At 36.0% G+C, this 18,301-nt stretch overlaps 2 protein-coding genes across 2 annotated transcripts in view; both read left to right on the top strand.

Annotated features, from left to right (window-relative positions):
- DMBT1 (deleted in malignant brain tumors 1) overlaps positions 1-18,301 on the top strand; it is a 109,033-nt gene that overhangs the window by 80,582 nt on the left and 10,150 nt on the right. The window contains exons 47-50 of the mRNA XM_058189104.1: positions 724-771; positions 1,645-1,795; positions 3,302-3,522; positions 4,772-4,819. Of these exons, the coding sequence (XP_058045087.1) occupies positions 724-771; positions 1,645-1,795; positions 3,302-3,522; positions 4,772-4,819 (468 nt within the window). The remainder of the gene's footprint in view (positions 1-723; positions 772-1,644; positions 1,796-3,301; positions 3,523-4,771; positions 4,820-18,301) is intronic.
- LOC131200661 (deleted in malignant brain tumors 1 protein-like) lies at positions 4,572-13,849 on the top strand. The gene is made up of 5 exons (XM_058187771.1): positions 4,572-4,819; positions 6,397-6,423; positions 7,466-7,641; positions 10,879-11,243; positions 13,366-13,849. The coding sequence occupies exons 3-5, from the start codon at positions 7,492-7,494 to the stop codon at positions 13,562-13,564; spliced, it is 714 nt and encodes a 237-aa protein (XP_058043754.1). The 5' UTR covers positions 4,572-4,819; positions 6,397-6,423; positions 7,466-7,491; the 3' UTR covers positions 13,565-13,849.

Genomic DNA, 18,301 nt, shown 5'->3' with positions numbered 1-18,301 from the left:
TCAAGCCTTCAATATATATATTTAAGTAGCAGGAGGAAAGGTTGAACAATCTTACCTAGAATTGTAATAGATGGAAAATTCGCCTAGCCTTTTTTGTATATACATACAAACATACCATTAAAGGCTTGTGAAACCTAATAGGGTAGGTAGAGATAACCAGTGTATTCAAGTATTAGACTCCCAAGTAGTTTGCCTACGGCCAAGAAGAGAAAAAGATTTCAATCAAAGGTTAAATAATATCACTCAAGGAAAAATAGGTTTTGAAACATTGGGTGGGTCAACGTGTATGAGAGTAATTGGAGGGTGTTTACTTTTAGAGGTGACTGCTAGAACCCTATATACAAGGAAGGTTGTTTCTGGACTGCAACTAGCTATTAGTCATGCTCAGTTGGCATCTGAGTTCTTAATAAGCTCTTAAAGCAAATGGTGCTTCAAATAATTGTGGATAACTGGAGTATCTGTTCTCCCATGTGATCTAAGCACTCTTTGGAATGGGAATACTAAGCACAAATATAATTTTTGACCTATGTTGGCCAAAATCAGCCAACATTCTCTTCATCACAGAACATGCTGCATGTGGAATGGGGAGGCATTCCTTAATAATCATGTCATGTAAAATCTCTATTGAACGGAGGATTCAAAACAAATATTAATTGTAAGATGCTTAAATTTGAGATTTGTCATTATTCAAGTAACTGTATTTTTATCTTTTCCTTCTTCTAGCATCAAAATCTATAGCTTTTCCTAACACTAAGAAGCCCACTCCTTCTGGTAAGCTATCGAGCTGAAGTTTCTTTTCAGCATCAATTAACTAATTTAAGATTACAAACCTATAAACATTTTTTTCAGAAATTAATTCATTGAAATTTTCTCCAGCAGTACACATGTAGGATTGTGATCTAAGTGGTTTTCTTTCTTTCACTGAAAGCCACTTCTCCCTTTTTTACATATTAAAATAATAATAGTTTTTAAAAAACAGAAGATAACGCATAGTTAGTCTACTATTATCTAGCACTCACAGTATGTCAAAGGCTGAAAAGAAATTATCACCAAATTTGAAGTACAGAATATTTAGCTACAAAAGTAATAGTGGTTTCCTTCTCAGAAATCTAAAATAATAGATCCCATTTTTAGTTAACTTGTTTTTCCTAGTTCCTTACTTAGCAGTTCCTCTCATGTTTGACAATAATGTACTGTATGAATTGGGTGGTACTATTTTTAGTTTTAAATTTTATGTATCCCAAACATTGTTATAAATGGAAGAAATAAGAGTCACATAGGCAAGGATACTTCCAACTTCTGGGATATTTAAGCAATGTCTTCGCTTTGTAGTCTATTCTTGCTTTTTTTGCTTACCCATTCTCAAGTAGGTTAAAAACCACACAATGGATTTGTCTTTAACATTCTGCTTTTTTCTTCTTTTTTCTTTTGAGTTTTTATTGACTAAGATGCAGGGAATGTAGGCTGTTTCCTCTCAAGTTGTTATTTTCTTTTTTCCATAATACTTTTATAAATGGCTTTATTTGACATGTGCAAGCAAGTTTCCTGGAGTTTTTGTATATTTTTTCACTAAAATTATATATGTGTGTATTAACACAAGCATACTATACAAATAAAGCCCTTTATTAATTTGTTTCCCTCTAGGCAAGTGTCTCTATGGCTGCAAACTCACAGGTCCTTCAGGTTCATTTTCAAGTCCATTCTATCCTTCAAACTACCCAATGAATTCTTACTGTGTTTGGGACATAGAGGTAGAAGAAAGACGTCATGTAGAACTCAGATTCAAAGATTTCAGGTAATAAAGGACCTGCTAGTTCATCAATGAAAATGCCGTTGAATAGTTTCTGCCACAAAGTCTTGCTTTTGTTAGAAACTGTTGTAACTAAACATATTTCATACTTTATATTTGGAAAGTTTTATGGGAACAATCCAGTGGTAGGATTCAACCAGTTCACACTACTTCGGGAGAACCGGTTGTTAACTGAGCAGTTTGGCAAACTGGTTGTTGGGAGAAATTATTAGGCAGAGAACCGGTTGTTAAATTATTTGAATCCCACCACTGGAACTATCTCACAGAATGCAGGGTATTTTCTTTATTCTTCTATCCTAGGTTTATGATTTTAATAGCATTATTATCCCCTGGCTCCTAAGATTGCAAGAATACAAAGTCCTATAAATAAAATGGGAAGTGTGTGTGTGTGTGTGTGTGTGTGTGTGTGTGTGTTTTCTTGCTGTCCAATTTCTGCTTAATTATTTTTGTCCTCAATATACGAGGCATTAGCCAATGGCACCTTAGAGAACAACAGTATGTATTAGGCAAGAAAATTCTATCTGTTCTAACTGAAAATTATTAAAATAATAACTGATTTTAAGAAACGTGTTTGTTTGTTTGTTTATGACCTGACAGATGTCTCTTTGAAAGCAGAGTGTAATGACAATTTAGTTGTACTTACTTTATACCAGGAATGCTGATCTTGAAAACACAGGATCTCAAATGGCCTATAACTCTAATCAAATTATAACACTGAATATGAGGGAGTATTATCCATAATAGTACATGCTTAAATTTTATAAGTGACTCTGCTTTCTATTTATAGTATTGAAGGAGTATGCATATATCATGATAGAGCCTCCCATTAGAAATAAAATTGATCCCACATTTTTTGGCTTTTAAAAACTGAATTGTTAGAGACAACCTATGCAAGATAAAACAAAACCATTGGCTTGTTATCAGTGCTATTATTATAGCATGATTTTATTTTACTACTTTAAAATTTATATAATCAAGTTTATAGAATATAAATAAGTTGCATTATTTATTGGCATATGGTTATGGTCACCTAGAGTTCCCCTACAACTAGAAATAACATAATAAAATAAAATAAAGTATATTTTCATTCAATTTAATATTGTGGTGAGCAACTTTTTCCACCCTGGGAGCTTAGCTTTCTGAAGGCAAGATAATTGATATAACATGGGTGGACCATTACTTTTTTTTTTCTTTTTCCCTCTGAGGAGTTTAGATTTATCTCACTTTTGAAATTCTGCTATGTCTGTCTTACAGCTCACATAAATAGTTTTTGCACATTTTGTGCCTCAGAACTGAAGCAAAGTTGTAGTTGGTTCAGAAGAAGGACAAGGAAGGAATTCAGAGGTTTCTGGGCATTGCTGGATGGAATAACTTCTGTGGGAATTGTTGAGGAAGGACAGCTTTAACATATTGTTAAAACTGAATATCTGGATGTAATGGTAGTTTCATGTAATTCTGAAGGCATTCGCCTACTCATCTTTTTGTCCACAGAGTGGAAATTACCAGATTCTGCACGGTTGATTTTGTGGAGATCTTTGATGGCCCTTTCTCAACATCTCCTTCATTTGGAAAAATCTGTTGGACTCCACGAAAGATATACATATCCTCATCAAACAAAATGAGAATTGTATTTATAAGTGATTCTAGCATGAGTGAAAGAGGCTTTCTTGCACACTATCGAGAAGTGCCTCCAAGGAAAACTGTGATTCCAAGTAAGACTGCTTCATGATTATCCTTCTCTTGTTCGATTTCTGTATTATTACCAGTAACTTGGGTATTGCTCCACTTCTTTCTCTTCTTTCTTAAAAAAACCTTATATTTCATAGACATTTCAAATGGATATTTTAGTCCCTTCAATATACAGAGGACCCCTTTGGTGAACTGATTTTCTTTGTACCTACAGATATAAAACTAAGGTTGTTGAAAGTGTAGAAATAAAAACAAAGGTGTAAAGTGGATGGGTGCTTGTCCTGCTCAATTTTTCCATCTTTGGGGGGAGTGGTAGGTCATTGCAATACTGTGTTTGTTATTTGAAAGTCCTTGCTTTCTTCTGAGCTCCCATAGTTGGGAAGCAGGCAACATACAAACTCAATGTGTTTCACAAGGAATGGGACCTACAGCAGGCCCTTCCTAAAACTTCTAAGTTTGATTTTGGCAAAGGATTCCAGAATATCCTAAGAACATGCTTTGGACATGATCAAAGTATTTTCAATACTTTTCTGGGCCAGAATGGCCACTTCCTGTGAAGACACTCCAGTTGCTCACTGTCACAAACATTCAATATTTTTTTTCAATGACTAGCTACCAGTTGAATTGCTGAATTGAAACAAATGACACTCGAGCTCTCACAGCCATTGCCTCCTCTGCTCCATAAGTTGGAGCAGTGGTCACGTCTCACTCCAGCAGCATCTCTTACCAAACTGAGAAGAAAACTCCCTCCTTGTCTCTACTGCTCCGGCTTCTTTTATACTTCTTTCTTCTGAAGCCTGCTTGCCAACTTGCAAGTACTTCTAAGGAAATTTAAACTCCTTTTTCTTACTTTCTCTGCAGATACGTATGCACCTAGACTGGTAGCTGACAGTCAGATCATTGCACAGTGAGAGAGAAAAAACCCGCAATCTTGATAATTTCAGAACAGTTCATCCTCCTACATGGAGTTTAGTGTTAATATATCTCAACTGTAGATTTGTGGTCATGGAAGAAGACAATTGCTTTTGCCTCTAATCATCTTGCATTTCATTTTCCCTCCAGCTCAACTTTTAAGACTGTATATTTTATAAAACTATAGAATATAAAACTTTGCATTTTAAAGCAACAAATTATATCTCCTTAAATATACCATCTCCCCATAACTTAATGATGACATTGCAGAAGAGAACAATGTAGCAAAATGTGCTAATAAAACTATATACAGTAAGTTAAAATATGAAATAATAGTATTGCAAACATTTCTTTCAACAGCCTTGCCGCCGCCACCACCACCAACTACCACAGTAGCCACGATAGCCAGTAAGCAATGTTTTTATGATACGTAAAACATTCATATGAGCATGTGATTATTGTTCAGTTTGGTGAACATTTTGTACCTTGTTCCATAAATTAGTATATGCCAAATAAATCTGTATCTGTCGATGGATCAGAGCTCATGATCAAAAATAGCTTTAAACACTTTAAACATGTTTTAAAACTTGGTGCACTTACAAAGTATCCCTTAAAATATATTTTAAAAATTTCCCTCCTGACGCCGCCACCAAAAAAAATCTATGTATTGTTTTCTTTTCCTGATTGCTCCTAGTTCCTTCCCTAATTTGGGGATATTTCCAAACCAAAGAGGATAACTCACTCTCCTTCTGACAATTTACAAAATCCCAATCCAGATATTCCCATGCTAAAGGAATAAATAAAATCATGGGAAAGGTATATTGCAAAACAACCAGTGATTATCCATAAAGAAACCTTATAGTTGTTGGTTTTCCAAGATATACCCTAAGAAATTAGTTTTATTGATTGTTAAAGAAGTTTGAATTCTCAAAATCAGTATCCTTATACCGGTTGTAGAAAGCTAATGTTTTGTGGCCATAATGTTGACAAAAAATGAAATCACATCCTATAAACCGTCATTTTTATGACAACTTTTAAATCAGGGGTCTTGATTTGCTTATGCTTATGTATACTGTTATGACAAATAAATAAATAAAAATAAATAAACTGCAGCCCACTACCAGGCCATGGCCTATTTGGAACTGGGCCGCATGAGTGGGAGACTGACAAGCACGTACACACACACAGCCCAATTTATGTGAGTGGTGGGCTGACATAGTTGCACATGAGTGTGTAGCTCAACTTGTGCAAGTCAAGTTTGTGCAAATTAAGCTGTGTGTGTGTGTGCCAGCCTACTGTTCACATAGCCCCGTTTCCCTCTCTCCCTCCCCAGCTGGGCCGCTAAGCTGCAAAGGTTAGGGACAACTGTTTTAAAGATAATTGAACTTTTTTGTTTTTGCAAAGGTAAACTCTGACTTTAAATTTCAAGATTTTGTATCTCCCTCATTTGAACCTCCTGTTAACTTCTATATAGTGTATACCATACACTCCTTAGACTTCTAACATATTCAGTTTTCTTTCCAGCTGCAATCTTGCTTCCTCTACAGACACCTGTTTTGTTTAATATTCATTAATGCTGCTTCATTTACAATGTTTGAACTAGCACTGCAGTAACTGAATGTAGATACTTCAGACAATATTGCTCATATGCCTTCTCTCAGTCCTGGAATAAGCAGGCTGTAAGGTTATAGGTCCAGTTGTTACACCATTAACGTTCATTGCAACATCTAGTTGGAATCTAGTCAAACATACATTTCCTCCTTGCCATGATTTCTTCAGCCAGTCATGGAGCCACTGCTTGACTGTTGCTTAGTCTCTGGTCCAACAGTCATAGGATCAAGTAAGCCTGGTATTTGCCAAGCGTTAGCTGTCTTATATTTGAACAATACTTCCTACATCACAGATCTAGTAATTATTCTGTAAGGTACTTCTACAAGCTAATTTGTAAAAGATGTCTTAATCATAATATTTTTTTTCTTTCATAGCTCTTCCGGATGATACCACAGATTTTGGTAATTTTTATTGTTGTTCAATTACTTAATTAAACATTTTCATGGACCTATGGCATTCCACAAGAATTCAAATAATTTTATTTGTTTGTTCAGTAGCAAAATGAGTGGTCTAGTGGTAAAGATGCTCGCTTCTCTCTCAGAAGGTTGAAAGTTCAATCCTAGGTAGTAGCAGATGTTTTTCTCCTAGGGCGCAAAAAAAAATATATCTTTGAATTTCATGTCGGAATCAGAAAGAACATCTGACCAGTAAATGCTCAGCTCCATCCAATTGCCCCAACTCTACCAAGTAGAGACCACAGGATTGTAAAAAGAGAGTTCAGTAGCAAATTGCCATCCACACAATGGATGAAAGTTTTAAAAGTTTTTGGAAACCGCACAAATGTCAGTGTCAACAAGGTTGGGTGGGTATATTAGACAGAAGTGTCTCCTCCAATGCACTGCTGCTTAAGGTCATGGTGAAGGGTGGAGAAGAGATTTAGTTACTGATTAAAGTGATTGTGGCAAAAACATAGGTGATGGGAACGAAGGAGGAAGCAAAGCCAGTATTCTTATTACTCAGGATGCCACAGCTGAATCACCTGTCTGATTCACAGAAAGTTCAGATGCCTTTATTTTTAACTCCTGACTTTCAAATTAACATAGCTGTTGCATACTTTTACTTATATATATATATTTTTCTTTCATGATGTGTTGTTTTTATTTATGACAATGTTTGTGTATACTGTTGTGACAAAAACAGACAAACTGTTTAGTGGCTTTTGATTCACAGTACTAGGAGCATTGTAGCTACTAAGGCTTTGATATTAATGTGTGCAAGCATACCAAGCAATTTTGAAATGAACTAATAAATACTTATAATTGTAAAACAACATGAATGGATTGATTAATTTGGAAATGTAGAATGAAAAATCTTAAATACTGTAAGTATGGTTATTTTAACTAATGGTAAATCAACGATATCTGCATTTACAAGGTAACCTAGCTATATTTTTATATGTTTTCTTCTATTGACTGACATCACATTTCCTTTCTCACGGTGCAGTAACACTTTCTTGCTATTCGGAATACATGAAGGCAGTTATTGGGAAACAATATCTCATTTCAAAGGGCTGCCTTGACTGTAATTTGTACATAAGCGATTCTACCTGTACACCTGACATTTCAAAAGATAAATTTACATTCTATATACCATATGATGGTTGTGGAACCAAAAGAGAAGTAAGTATCTGATAATATGACCTGTCACTATAATGGAATGGTTGTTATTTTGGAAAGTTTAAGGCTGAAAATCTCAAAAATACAATCTTTTCCTGCAAATAAATTGTGCTTAAGGAGATGCTATAACTAATTCTTATTTGGAGATGTTAACTAATATTTGATCACGTAAATTAGTGGACATTAAAATACTTTATATCAGATGGCCAAAACCGACAATAACAACATTAGATTAGGTGGACCCAGTTAACCCAGTAATAGATTATATAGCCTAAGTGATATGATAAAAGTCTTTAGGTGAGTGAGATTTCCTTCTTATCAATGTAAATGCATCTAGTCTATTTGCCTTCATTCTAAATACTAATAAAGGAGAATATTTATAGCTCTGACATGAGGGGCCCTTGGTGCTCTCTGCGCTTGCAGATGCTTCATTACCCAAACTAGATAACATCATCAGTGTTAGTAAGAAGTGCTGTTTGCTGTCAGTTTATATTCTAGTGGCTTGCCTGACAGCGTTGATGGGATCTTAGAGATTCTTTGATTGGGCTGTTTGCTGTTGGCTTCTTTGGAAGTTTCTTGATTGGGGTATTGTTTAGAATAGAATTTAGAATAGAATAGAATTTATTGGCCAAGTGTGATTGGACACACAAGGAATTTGTCTTGGTGCATATGCTCTCAGTGTACATAAAAGAAAAGATACGTTCATCAAGGTACAACATTTACAACACAATTGATGGTCAATATATCAATATAAATCATAAGGATTGCCAGCAACAAGTTATAGTCATACAGTCATAAGTGGAAAGAGATTGGTGATGGGAACTATGAAACGATTAATAGTAGTGCAGATTCAGTAAATAGTCTGACAGTGTTGAGGGAATTATTTGTTTAGCAGAGTGATGGCCTTCGGGAAAAAACTGTTCTTGTGTCTAGTTGTTCTGGTGTGCAGTGCTCTATAGCGTCGTTTTGAGGGTAGGAGTTGAAACAGTTTATGTCCAGGATGCGAGGGGTCTGTAAATATTTTCACGGCCCTCTTCTTGATTCATGCAGTATACAGGTCCTCAATGGAAGGCAGGTTGGTAGCAATTATTTTTTCTGCAGTTCTAATTATCCTCTGAAGTCTGTGTTTTTCTTGTTGGGTTGCAGAACCGAACCAGACAGTTATAGAGGTGCAGATGACAGACTCAATAATTCCTCTGTAGAATTGGATCAGCAGCTCCTTGGGCAGTTTGAGCTTACTGAGTTGGCGCAGAAAGAACATTACTTGATTGTTGATTGTTGGTCTGATGTTAACCTTGGAGTTAATCTTTGCTGATCTGGGTGCTGATTGCTGGTGGATAGATTGTTCGATTTTTTTTTTGTTGCTTTTTGGGCTGCGTGATTGTTTCTTTTGCATAGGCTTGTGCCAGGCTTCTAGAAACTCTCTGGCATTTTTGGACTTGGCTTGGTCTACGGTGGTCACATTTTCCCAATTGAAACTATGGTTAAATCTGTCTGTATGTTGTGAAATTAAAGACTTTTCATCATATCTTCTGACTGCTAGTTGATGTTCATGGATACATTCTGCCAGTCTTCTGCCTGTTTGTCCTTTATAGTGGTCGTTGCAGTCCTTATTGACAGCAAATATCACTCCTGATGGTAGGTAACATCACTGATGATGTTACCTAGTTTGAGTAATGAAATGTCTGCAAAAAAGCAAGCAAGCTCACAGAGCACCAAGGACCCTTGATTCTAAATAGTTTAGCTCTGGATTTTTAAAAATGGATTCCATAAAATATTGATGGGGTTTGGTGAGAGATTAAGGGCAAAAGAAAGTATTTATTGAAATGCAGCCAATTTCTTATCACGGAATTTTTTTTTTTATTTGCATTTATATCCCACCCTTCTCCGAAGACTCAGGGCGGCTTACACTATGTTAGCAATAGTCTTCATCCATTTGTATATTATATACAAAGTCAACTTATTGCCCCCCAACAATCTGGGTCCTCATTTTACCTACCTTATAAAGGATGGAAGGCTGAGTCAACCTTGGGCCTGGTGGGACTTGAACCTGCAGTAATTGCAAGCAGCTGCTGTTAATAACAGACTGCATTAGTCTGTTGAGCCACCAGAGGTCCCTTATTTTGCCTCTTGAAAAGAGATCCTGTGTTCTTTTTTTAAAAAAAAATGAGTTCCATGGTCTGAAAAGTTTTGAAGAACTCCTGGTCTGGTTGATATCAGAAAAGCAGTACAGTATTCAGCACCCCTTTCCAAATACAAGTATACCTAGCTATTCACACCCTCCAAAATGATCTGATATTCAATCAGTTCAAGGCACTGGATTTAATCATGTGTCTTTGAAATGCTTTAGAGCAGGGGTCTCCAACCTTGGTCCCTTTAAGATTTGTGGACTTCAACTCCCTGAACTCTCTGGGAGTTGAAGTCCACAAGTCTTAAAGGGACCAAGGTTGGAGACCCCTACTTTAGAGCAGTATTTTTCTCATTTGGCAGCTTTCAAGATATGTGGAGTTCAACCCCTGCTTTAGAAAAATTCAAAAGCAATTCTGAGACGATGGACTTTCTGGCTACCAAGAAACATTGTCATGGTTTCTTTCCATATATAGATAATGGTGACTGGGGTGGTAGAAGGATGCCATACTCTCTACTAACATAAGTAGCTAGCCAATAAATTGTATCATTTCCTAAACCCTGATTACATTTGAAAGCTTATTATTTTTTTTTACCTAGAGAGAAAGTGGGTTGCTGTTATATTTCTCACAGGTGTACTATAAATGCAGAAATGATAATACACCATTTCTCGGTATTTCAAAAAATGTACAGGCAGTTAAATGGCCTATCTTTCTCAGAAAACGAGTTGATGCACCTGCAAAAATGCAAGCGATAGAGGGAATTCTTCAGTCTTTCTTAAGACCTTAGTTTTAAAGGGGTTTTCCCCGCCTGTTTTTTAAAATTAGAGTAAAAACTTTCTGGTTTACTATAGCTCCTGTGCAGGCACTTCGCTATACAATTTGAAGATTACTGTGCTTTTTGACTCTCATCCTTGCTATTTTTACCTTAAAAAAACTATATGGAGAGAAACATTTCAAAACTGTATTGTAAAACTGTTGAAGTTATTTAATTCTTTAGCTCCTGCCAGGAGAATAGAGGGTTATTGCAGCAATTCTTTCTACTAAATCATGGGGGAAGAGCAAATGCTTTAAAAATGATCGCATTTATATATTTTGCTTGATGTTTTAACAGAATTATGGGAAGATAAGCACTTTCACCAATATTGTCAGCAGCACTGGGAATGGCATAAATCCTCAGTTTCGATTCACCTGTAAAATGGAGCCCAGCAAAAATATGGAAGTCACCCACAACATTGATGAATTTGAATGCACAAAGCAAGGGCCAAGATTTCAAATGGAATTTTTATTTTATGAGTCACCTTTCTTTAACCAGCCAATAAATAACATGGGTTACTTTATGAACCTGAACCAGAATGCATACATCCAAGCCACCCTCTACAGCTTTGATAGAAATCAGATATTATTCATGGATTCTTGTGTGGCATCCCCTAATCGTTACGACTTCAAAACTGAAACTTATGTCATGATAAATAGAGGGTAAGGCTAACAGATCAGTATTTCTTCACATAATCATTACTTTTTTTGCCTCTCTATCGTATCTAGATACATTTGTCATCACTTTATCTGCATCTCCAGAATACTCTTTTGGAAGCTTTCCTGTAATGCCTCTGAATCAGCTTGTGTCAACCTGATGCTTTCCAAATGTGTGAAATTTCAGCTCCCATAACGATAGCCAGCCAGCCAATGGTCATGATAACTAGGGGTTAGATAAATTACAGTCCAGCACATCTGGATCAAAACATGATGTTGAAAAGTGCTTTAAGCTCTGCAATCATTCTCTTTGCCTCCTGCTCCATTTCCTTCTGTTTCTTAACACCAAACATAACTTAACTGAATATTATAATTTCTAATTAGATTTGATTGGCTCATTTGACAATCTATTATTGGATGCCACCCACCCTGCCATTATTTTTGCCAACATGGTCTTAATCTTTCTGTTATACATACCAGTTATCTTTAGTCTCTAATCCTGTTTCCAACTCTCTTGTGAAAACCGTTCCTGACCATCAAATGCATCATAAATTTCACAATTTTGACAAGTAGATAATTATAATTGCTAAATAATGCAGAATAAATTGAAAATGACTGATCAACACAAACATATATACAAATGAAAAACAATTTTCACTAAATGGCTTAAAAGATATCTACCTATAGTATGCGATAGACCAAACTCCAAGTCACTGTTGACATGAAATTACATTTTTACTGACTTCCTGTTATACTTATTTGTAGATAGATAACATTATTATCCATTCATTTGCTAGGAACAACCTAAGAATCTCAGTAGAATAAACATAGAGGAGAGTGAACTACCTGTGCCCTCTATGCCTTATGTGGTTCTCAAGCAAATATTTTAGAAAGTGAATAGATAGTATACGGTGCATTGTGGGAAATTAAAGCTTGTCAAAATAAATTAGACTGGCTTTGTGCAAGGCTGTTTATAAGTGAGAGTTTGATATGGCAGGGGAAACATGAAAATAAGTTGAAGACAGTGTTAATGGATTATTTAAAAAGTGTGAGATAAAATAAAATGAGATAAGATCCAGAATGAATGGATGCTGAATGAAAGCAAATGAATACAAAAGTTTTTGTCCTGTATGAAAGAAATACAGGTGATCCTCGACTTACGACCATAATTGAACCCAAAATTTATGTTGGTAAGTGAAACATGTTAAGTGAGTTTTGCCCCATTTTACAATCTTTCTGGCCACAGTTGTTAAGTAAATCTGGATTCCCCACTGACTTGGCTTGTTCGAAGGTTGCAAAATGGGATCACATGATGACAACGGTCATCAATATGAGTCAGTTGCCAAGTGTCTGAATTTTGACTATGGGGATGCTGCAACAGTCGTAAGTGTGAAAAACAGCCTGCAGTCACTTTTTTCCCAAGCCGTTGTAACTTTGAACGGTCACTAAATGAACTGTTGCAAATCAAGGATGTGAAGGTTGTTGTTCATATGGAGTAAATGAATGGGACTGAATTGCAAAACAACACACAAAAGGAGAATGAACAGATTGAGGGGAACGATTGAGAAAGTAAGGAATGTATACAGTTGATCAAATTTTCAAAACTAGGATGAAGTTCAAAGAACAAAAGTATTTATTTATTTATTTATTTATTTTTCAAATTTTTATATTTGAAAAGTATGGAGTGTTGCATGTACATAGTAGAAATAAGGATGGTTTTCAAGGACCAAATGGTACAGACACATATTGTAAATAGTGTTGCTACAAATCAGAATTAGTCCTGATTCATTCCATTATCTTGGGCCTCTAGTTTCTTTGGCTTAGTATTTCTTACTCAGTATAATGTTCATTGTCCTACATAATGCCTATGTATGTATGGGTTTTCAAAATTTTTCATTTTAAAATCTTCCACTTTTATTATTCTTGTGTATTTTATTATCAGAATGGGTTGACTAGCAATCTATTTGCAATTATGCAACTATTTGCAAACTAGTAAATCTGTGATCAAATTCTCTCTCATAAACATGATATTCACTGGAGCACCCTATTGCTAGTTTAATACAGTGCAATTGGGTTTGTGCAGGTTCTAAGAAAAAAATGACATCTGTCTTTGTTCCATCTCTTTCAGATGCAAAATGGATAGTACATACCAACTTTTTTCTTCAAGGAACAGAAGAAACATCAGCTTCAGATTTAAATCTTTCACATTGCGCAACAACTATTCCCCAGTTTATATTCGCTGCAATATACTCGTTTGCAAAGCACTGGATTATTCCTCTCGTTGCTACCAAGGCTGCTATAAAAATAATAGAATAACATGGAAGTAATTTTTCTGGGTTATTCATGCTTACCAAACAAATAGCAGCTTGAATGTAATCAAATGCATGATGCTGTCATGCAAATCTTTCTCAATAATGACAATTTTTCACATGATTGCATTGCAGAATTGAACTATTCAATGTTTAAATGTTCTCACTGTTATGCTTTTATCTATCGTCCTCATTCTTGTCATCAGGTACACTTTGATTTGATGTGGGGACATTTACAACTCTTTTGCCTTAATTCATCATAGTTAATTAGTTTAACAGCCTAGCGAAATAAATAAAGATATGTAGAAGCATTCTGTTTTTGAGTATTTAATCACATTGGGAAAAATAGAGTAATTGGTTTTTATCCATCATTATTACAAAGTTAAATGTTATTCTTATCATTTGGTAATATACTGAGTCTATATTTCTATTTCGTGAAGCTACAAGCTACTATATCTAGGTTTTATTCAATTGACTCAAATATCATTCAGCATTTAGAACAATAAAATGCATAATAATTTGGATATTATTTAATGCACAAGTTCTGCTAAATTTGCATCACCAGTAGAAAACTAATGGAACTTGGACAGCGTAGAGAGGGAAACTATATCAAATTATTTTTTTTAAAGAGTCAAAGAATGCATTTTAGATTTTAAAAAAAGAATGCAGCAATCACAGATTCAGTAGTATGGACTAAAACAAAAGCCTTTACCCATTACAATAAATATTGATCTTTTCTGCTCTATTATTATGACCCAAATATGTAAAGGGTACATTCTACTCTGATCCGAGATTGTAACCCATCATAGGACAAATTGCTCTAAAGAAAATAATTAAATATAAAATCAGACTGAAACTAATGGGCTGTAGGGAATTTTGTCTAAATGACAGTAGAGTAGTAGTAGGTGATATTATAGTGGTGAAATGGATTGTCAATTTTGTTTAAATTAGGGTCTCCAATCTTTGGAACTTCAAGCCTGGAGGACTTCAACTCTCAGAATTCCACAGCCAGCAAAGCTGGTTGGTGCATTGTTCAACTTGTTTTGATTTGCACCAATGAGGAATTTTGGCTCTGTCCTTCAAGACAAAGTAATCTGTATTTTATTAGTATAAAGTGCTGTGCTCTTTATTTCTCTCACAACTACAACTACCAGACAAACTACCGGTATTTTTGAAAGGCCTTTTGGTCTTTTTCTCTTGAGAAGCCTTGGACTCTTTTACTACATGTGTTATTTAGAAAAGGTTTTGGTTTAATGGAGATTCATGCATAGTCAAAATTCTTATGGTAATTCAAGTAGTAAAAAAAAAATCCGCTACTATTAAGTTCTTCTCTTCTACGAAGTAGACAACTGACAAATATACAGTATAGCTTTTACATATATTGCCCTTTCTACAATTTCAGATTACTTCTGCTAAAAATTAACAATATATAAAATTTTATATATTAATATATAAAAATTAATAATAGCTCAAAAGAAATTTCTCATTTCAAATGGGGGAAAGAAAACAACCTAAACAGTATCTTCTCGATAAAGAAAATGCTCTAACAGTTTCCCCCAAGTAGAAGTTTCATAATTTAAATATCAACAGAAATTTAGTATATATCAGGGGTGTCAAACTCACAGCCTCTCATTGTCGTCACATGATGTAACATGAATTTTTTTCCCCTTCACTAAAACGGGGCGGGCGGGTCAGCACATGACACATCCGGCCCACAGGCCACAAGTTTGACACCCCTGGTGTATATAATAACAGACACTCCAACACCAAACTTGCATACAATATTTCTCTGACAGTTTTGTTTTAGGTGCAGATTACTTTTACTTGCAAACAGTCAGTGTCAATGCTCACTCCATATTGGGAGCTTAGTATGAATAAAATGAAGCCTTTAATCCTCATTTCAACTTTAGCCCAAAACTGGATTGGAAGGACCATGCTGGTTATTTACCCATAATGGTGTATTAGGGCTACATTTAGAGAATGAGGTGAATGCCAATTTTCCAGAGCAGTCCTTGTGTTTACACAGGTGCATATTACTGACTAATCAGAAAACGTGTCGGATCACACTATCAATATTTTATTTTGAATAATTCCACGTGCACATTTGTAGATACTAGTACTGCCTCACCATGGTTTGAAGTTGAGAAACATCACACCTGTGGATTCTAGGTCATCGCTAGGGACCATGGAAAAATCTATAAGACTCTTTGTCTTATTGCATCAGCACATCCCACCCAGTCAGGCAAGAAAGATATGTTACAGACCTGTCAGTCAAAGAACTCTGGCTAGCTGCTCCTCTGCCTCACGCTTCTGGCCTTTCACAAAGGAGTTAAAACATCATAACTGATCATATATATGCTGATGGCAGCACGATTACTTTATGCACAAAAATGGAAGGAAACTGTGATTCCCACAACAGACGAATGGCTGCAAAAATTGATGGAGTTAGCAGAGAAGGCTAAACAAACTGCTTTTCTTAAAGAAAAAAACCCATTAATTTTGTTTCTCCTTGGAAACCGCTTTTGGATTTCATGCTTGAGGTGGAAAAAATGAAACTTTGATTTTGCGTTTAGCTGATTAGATAGGTTGGTGTTATAGAAATGGCAAGTGGTTAAAGAGGCCAAATCCAGTCTCATCATCTGGGTGATTGTGTGACAAGCCATAATTATAATAATATTTGACGCTGGTTTTGTCAATTTTAGTATTCAACTATTGCAGAAAGCTATAGTAGTCAAAGGCAAGCCCCTAGGACATTGTCGGAACTAAAGACCTAGATTTTTTTTTTAAGTAGCATCAGCTTTTTGAGATAGGCCAGTTCAAGAACCAGGCATTGCAGACATTCCAAGAATAGCAATAACAATAGCACTTATATACCGCTTCATAGTGTTTTACAGCCCACTTAAAGCAGTTTACAGAATCACCATATTGCCCCCACAAATCTGGGTCCCCATTTTACCGACCTTGGAAAGATAAAAGGCTGAATCAATCTTGAGCAAGTGAAAGTTGAACTGCTGGCGGTTGGCAGAGTTAGCCTGCAATACTGCATTCTAACCACTGTGCCACCATGGCTCTGGTGCTTTTTTTTTGCAAGAAGATAGACTAACAGAATTTTGAAAACATGTCCAAGTTTCTCTATGTTTCACCTCATACCAAACAAAATTAAAGCAGGGTTTTTTAGCATTTTTTTCCCCTCAAGCTTGCCTCTCCAGAAATGTGTGATCTGTTCCATAATTTCCTACTCTCACATAACCTTTAAAGGCTGGTTAATTTCTTCCCAAGATCAACTCTACGTTCCCTTTCATATCATTTATGAAAGCATCTTCAAGTGAAGCAGCTCCACAGCAAGAGAGACTCACTCAGGCAACCAACTTCAGATACTGTATTGTCTTTCAATAGTAGCATGAGAAATGGAATATACTGTACCAACAAATATTTGCTATCATGCATCAAATCTACTTTATATTGCATAAGGGGAAAGATTAAATTTAGTGGAACTCATGTAACGCAAGGTGCCATAGTACTGCGTGCAAAGCCCTTGATAGGATAACTGAGGGCGGGGGGAGAGCAGTACTTTTAATAGTTGGGCATAAAGGATGAGACTTGTGCCATGGTGATTTAGCATAGCAGGAAAGTCACATATCAGATGAAGTGAGGGTTTACAAATACAACAGGCTTTGTTGGGAATTCTGTTCCAAAGAAGTCTTTCTTCATATCTTTGACAATACAGTAAACCTCAATTTACAATAGTGTATTTAGTGACTGTTCAAAGTTACAACAGCACTGAAACAGTGACTTATGACCATTTTTCACACTTATGACCCGTTGCAACATCCCATGAACACATGATCAAAATTCAAATGCTTGGCAACTGGTTCATATTCACAGTGGTTGCAGTGTTCCGGGTCATGTGATCATCCTTTGCAAACTTCTGACAAACAAAGGCAATGGGGAAGCCAGTTTCATTTAACAATGTGTTACTAATTTAAGAACTGCAGTGATTCACTTAGCAACTGTGGCAAGAAAGGTCATAAAATGGAGCAAAATTCACTTAACAACTGTGTCCCTTAGCAACACAAATTGTGGGCTCAGCTGTGGTTGTGAGTCAAGGACTATCTGTATATTATTTCAAATCATTTACAACAACTATTAATTAGGAAGTATTCTTTTATATATCTAATGTACTTAAAGCAAATTCCAATAGACAAGGAATGGTCAAGGCCCGGGCGCCAGATCCAGCCCACGGTTTGCTTAGATCTGGCCCACAGGGCTGTCCTAGAAACAGCAAATGACCAGCCCATGCTGCCTCTGCCAGTAAAAACTGGCAGAGGGCTGCAGGAGACCATCACAGCCAAAAAATGGAACTCGAGAGCCCGTTTTTGGTAGCAGAGCTCTCGGGCCACCACAGGCGCTTCCGACACAAGTGATGATGATCTGGCCATGCTCACATGGCCACACACACCCTGGCTCCCCAAGGTCAAACACAACCTTGATGTGGCCCTTAATGAAATCAGCTTTGACACCTCTGCAATAGACCATTAAACCTCCAAAGATTCATGGATTCTTATGCTAATATGAAGCCATTCTTATTCATAATACTCTATAATACAAATGAAGTTTGGAGAGGAAATGCCTAATTCGAATCCTACTATAGAAGAAACTGTTGAACAAAAAAGGCATCCAGGGCAGATTGTTTAAACAGACAATTTCTTATCCAAATAATCCTCAACTTGCGACCACAATTGAGCCCAAAATTTA

The sequence above is a fragment of the Ahaetulla prasina genome, chromosome 6 (assembly GCF_028640845.1).
Source record: "Ahaetulla prasina isolate Xishuangbanna chromosome 6, ASM2864084v1, whole genome shotgun sequence".
Lineage (NCBI taxonomy): Eukaryota > Metazoa > Chordata > Lepidosauria > Squamata > Colubridae > Ahaetulla > Ahaetulla prasina.
Note: the sequence above shows the minus strand (reverse complement) of the source record. Positions and strands in the feature narration are given on the sequence as shown.

Bases quoted from the DNA above. Each gene is read 5' to 3' on its own strand.
- LOC131200661 (XM_058187771.1), top strand. From the start codon at position 7,492: ATGAAGGCAGTTATTGGGAAACAATATCTCATTTCAAAGGGCTGCCTT. The intron at 7,642-10,878 runs GTAAGTATCTGA...ATGTTTTAACAG, and splicing joins GTTGTGGAACCAAAAGAGAA to AATTATGGGAAGATAAGCAC. The intron at 11,244-13,365 runs GTAAGGCTAACA...CATCTCTTTCAG, and splicing joins TATGTCATGATAAATAGAGG to ATGCAAAATGGATAGTACAT.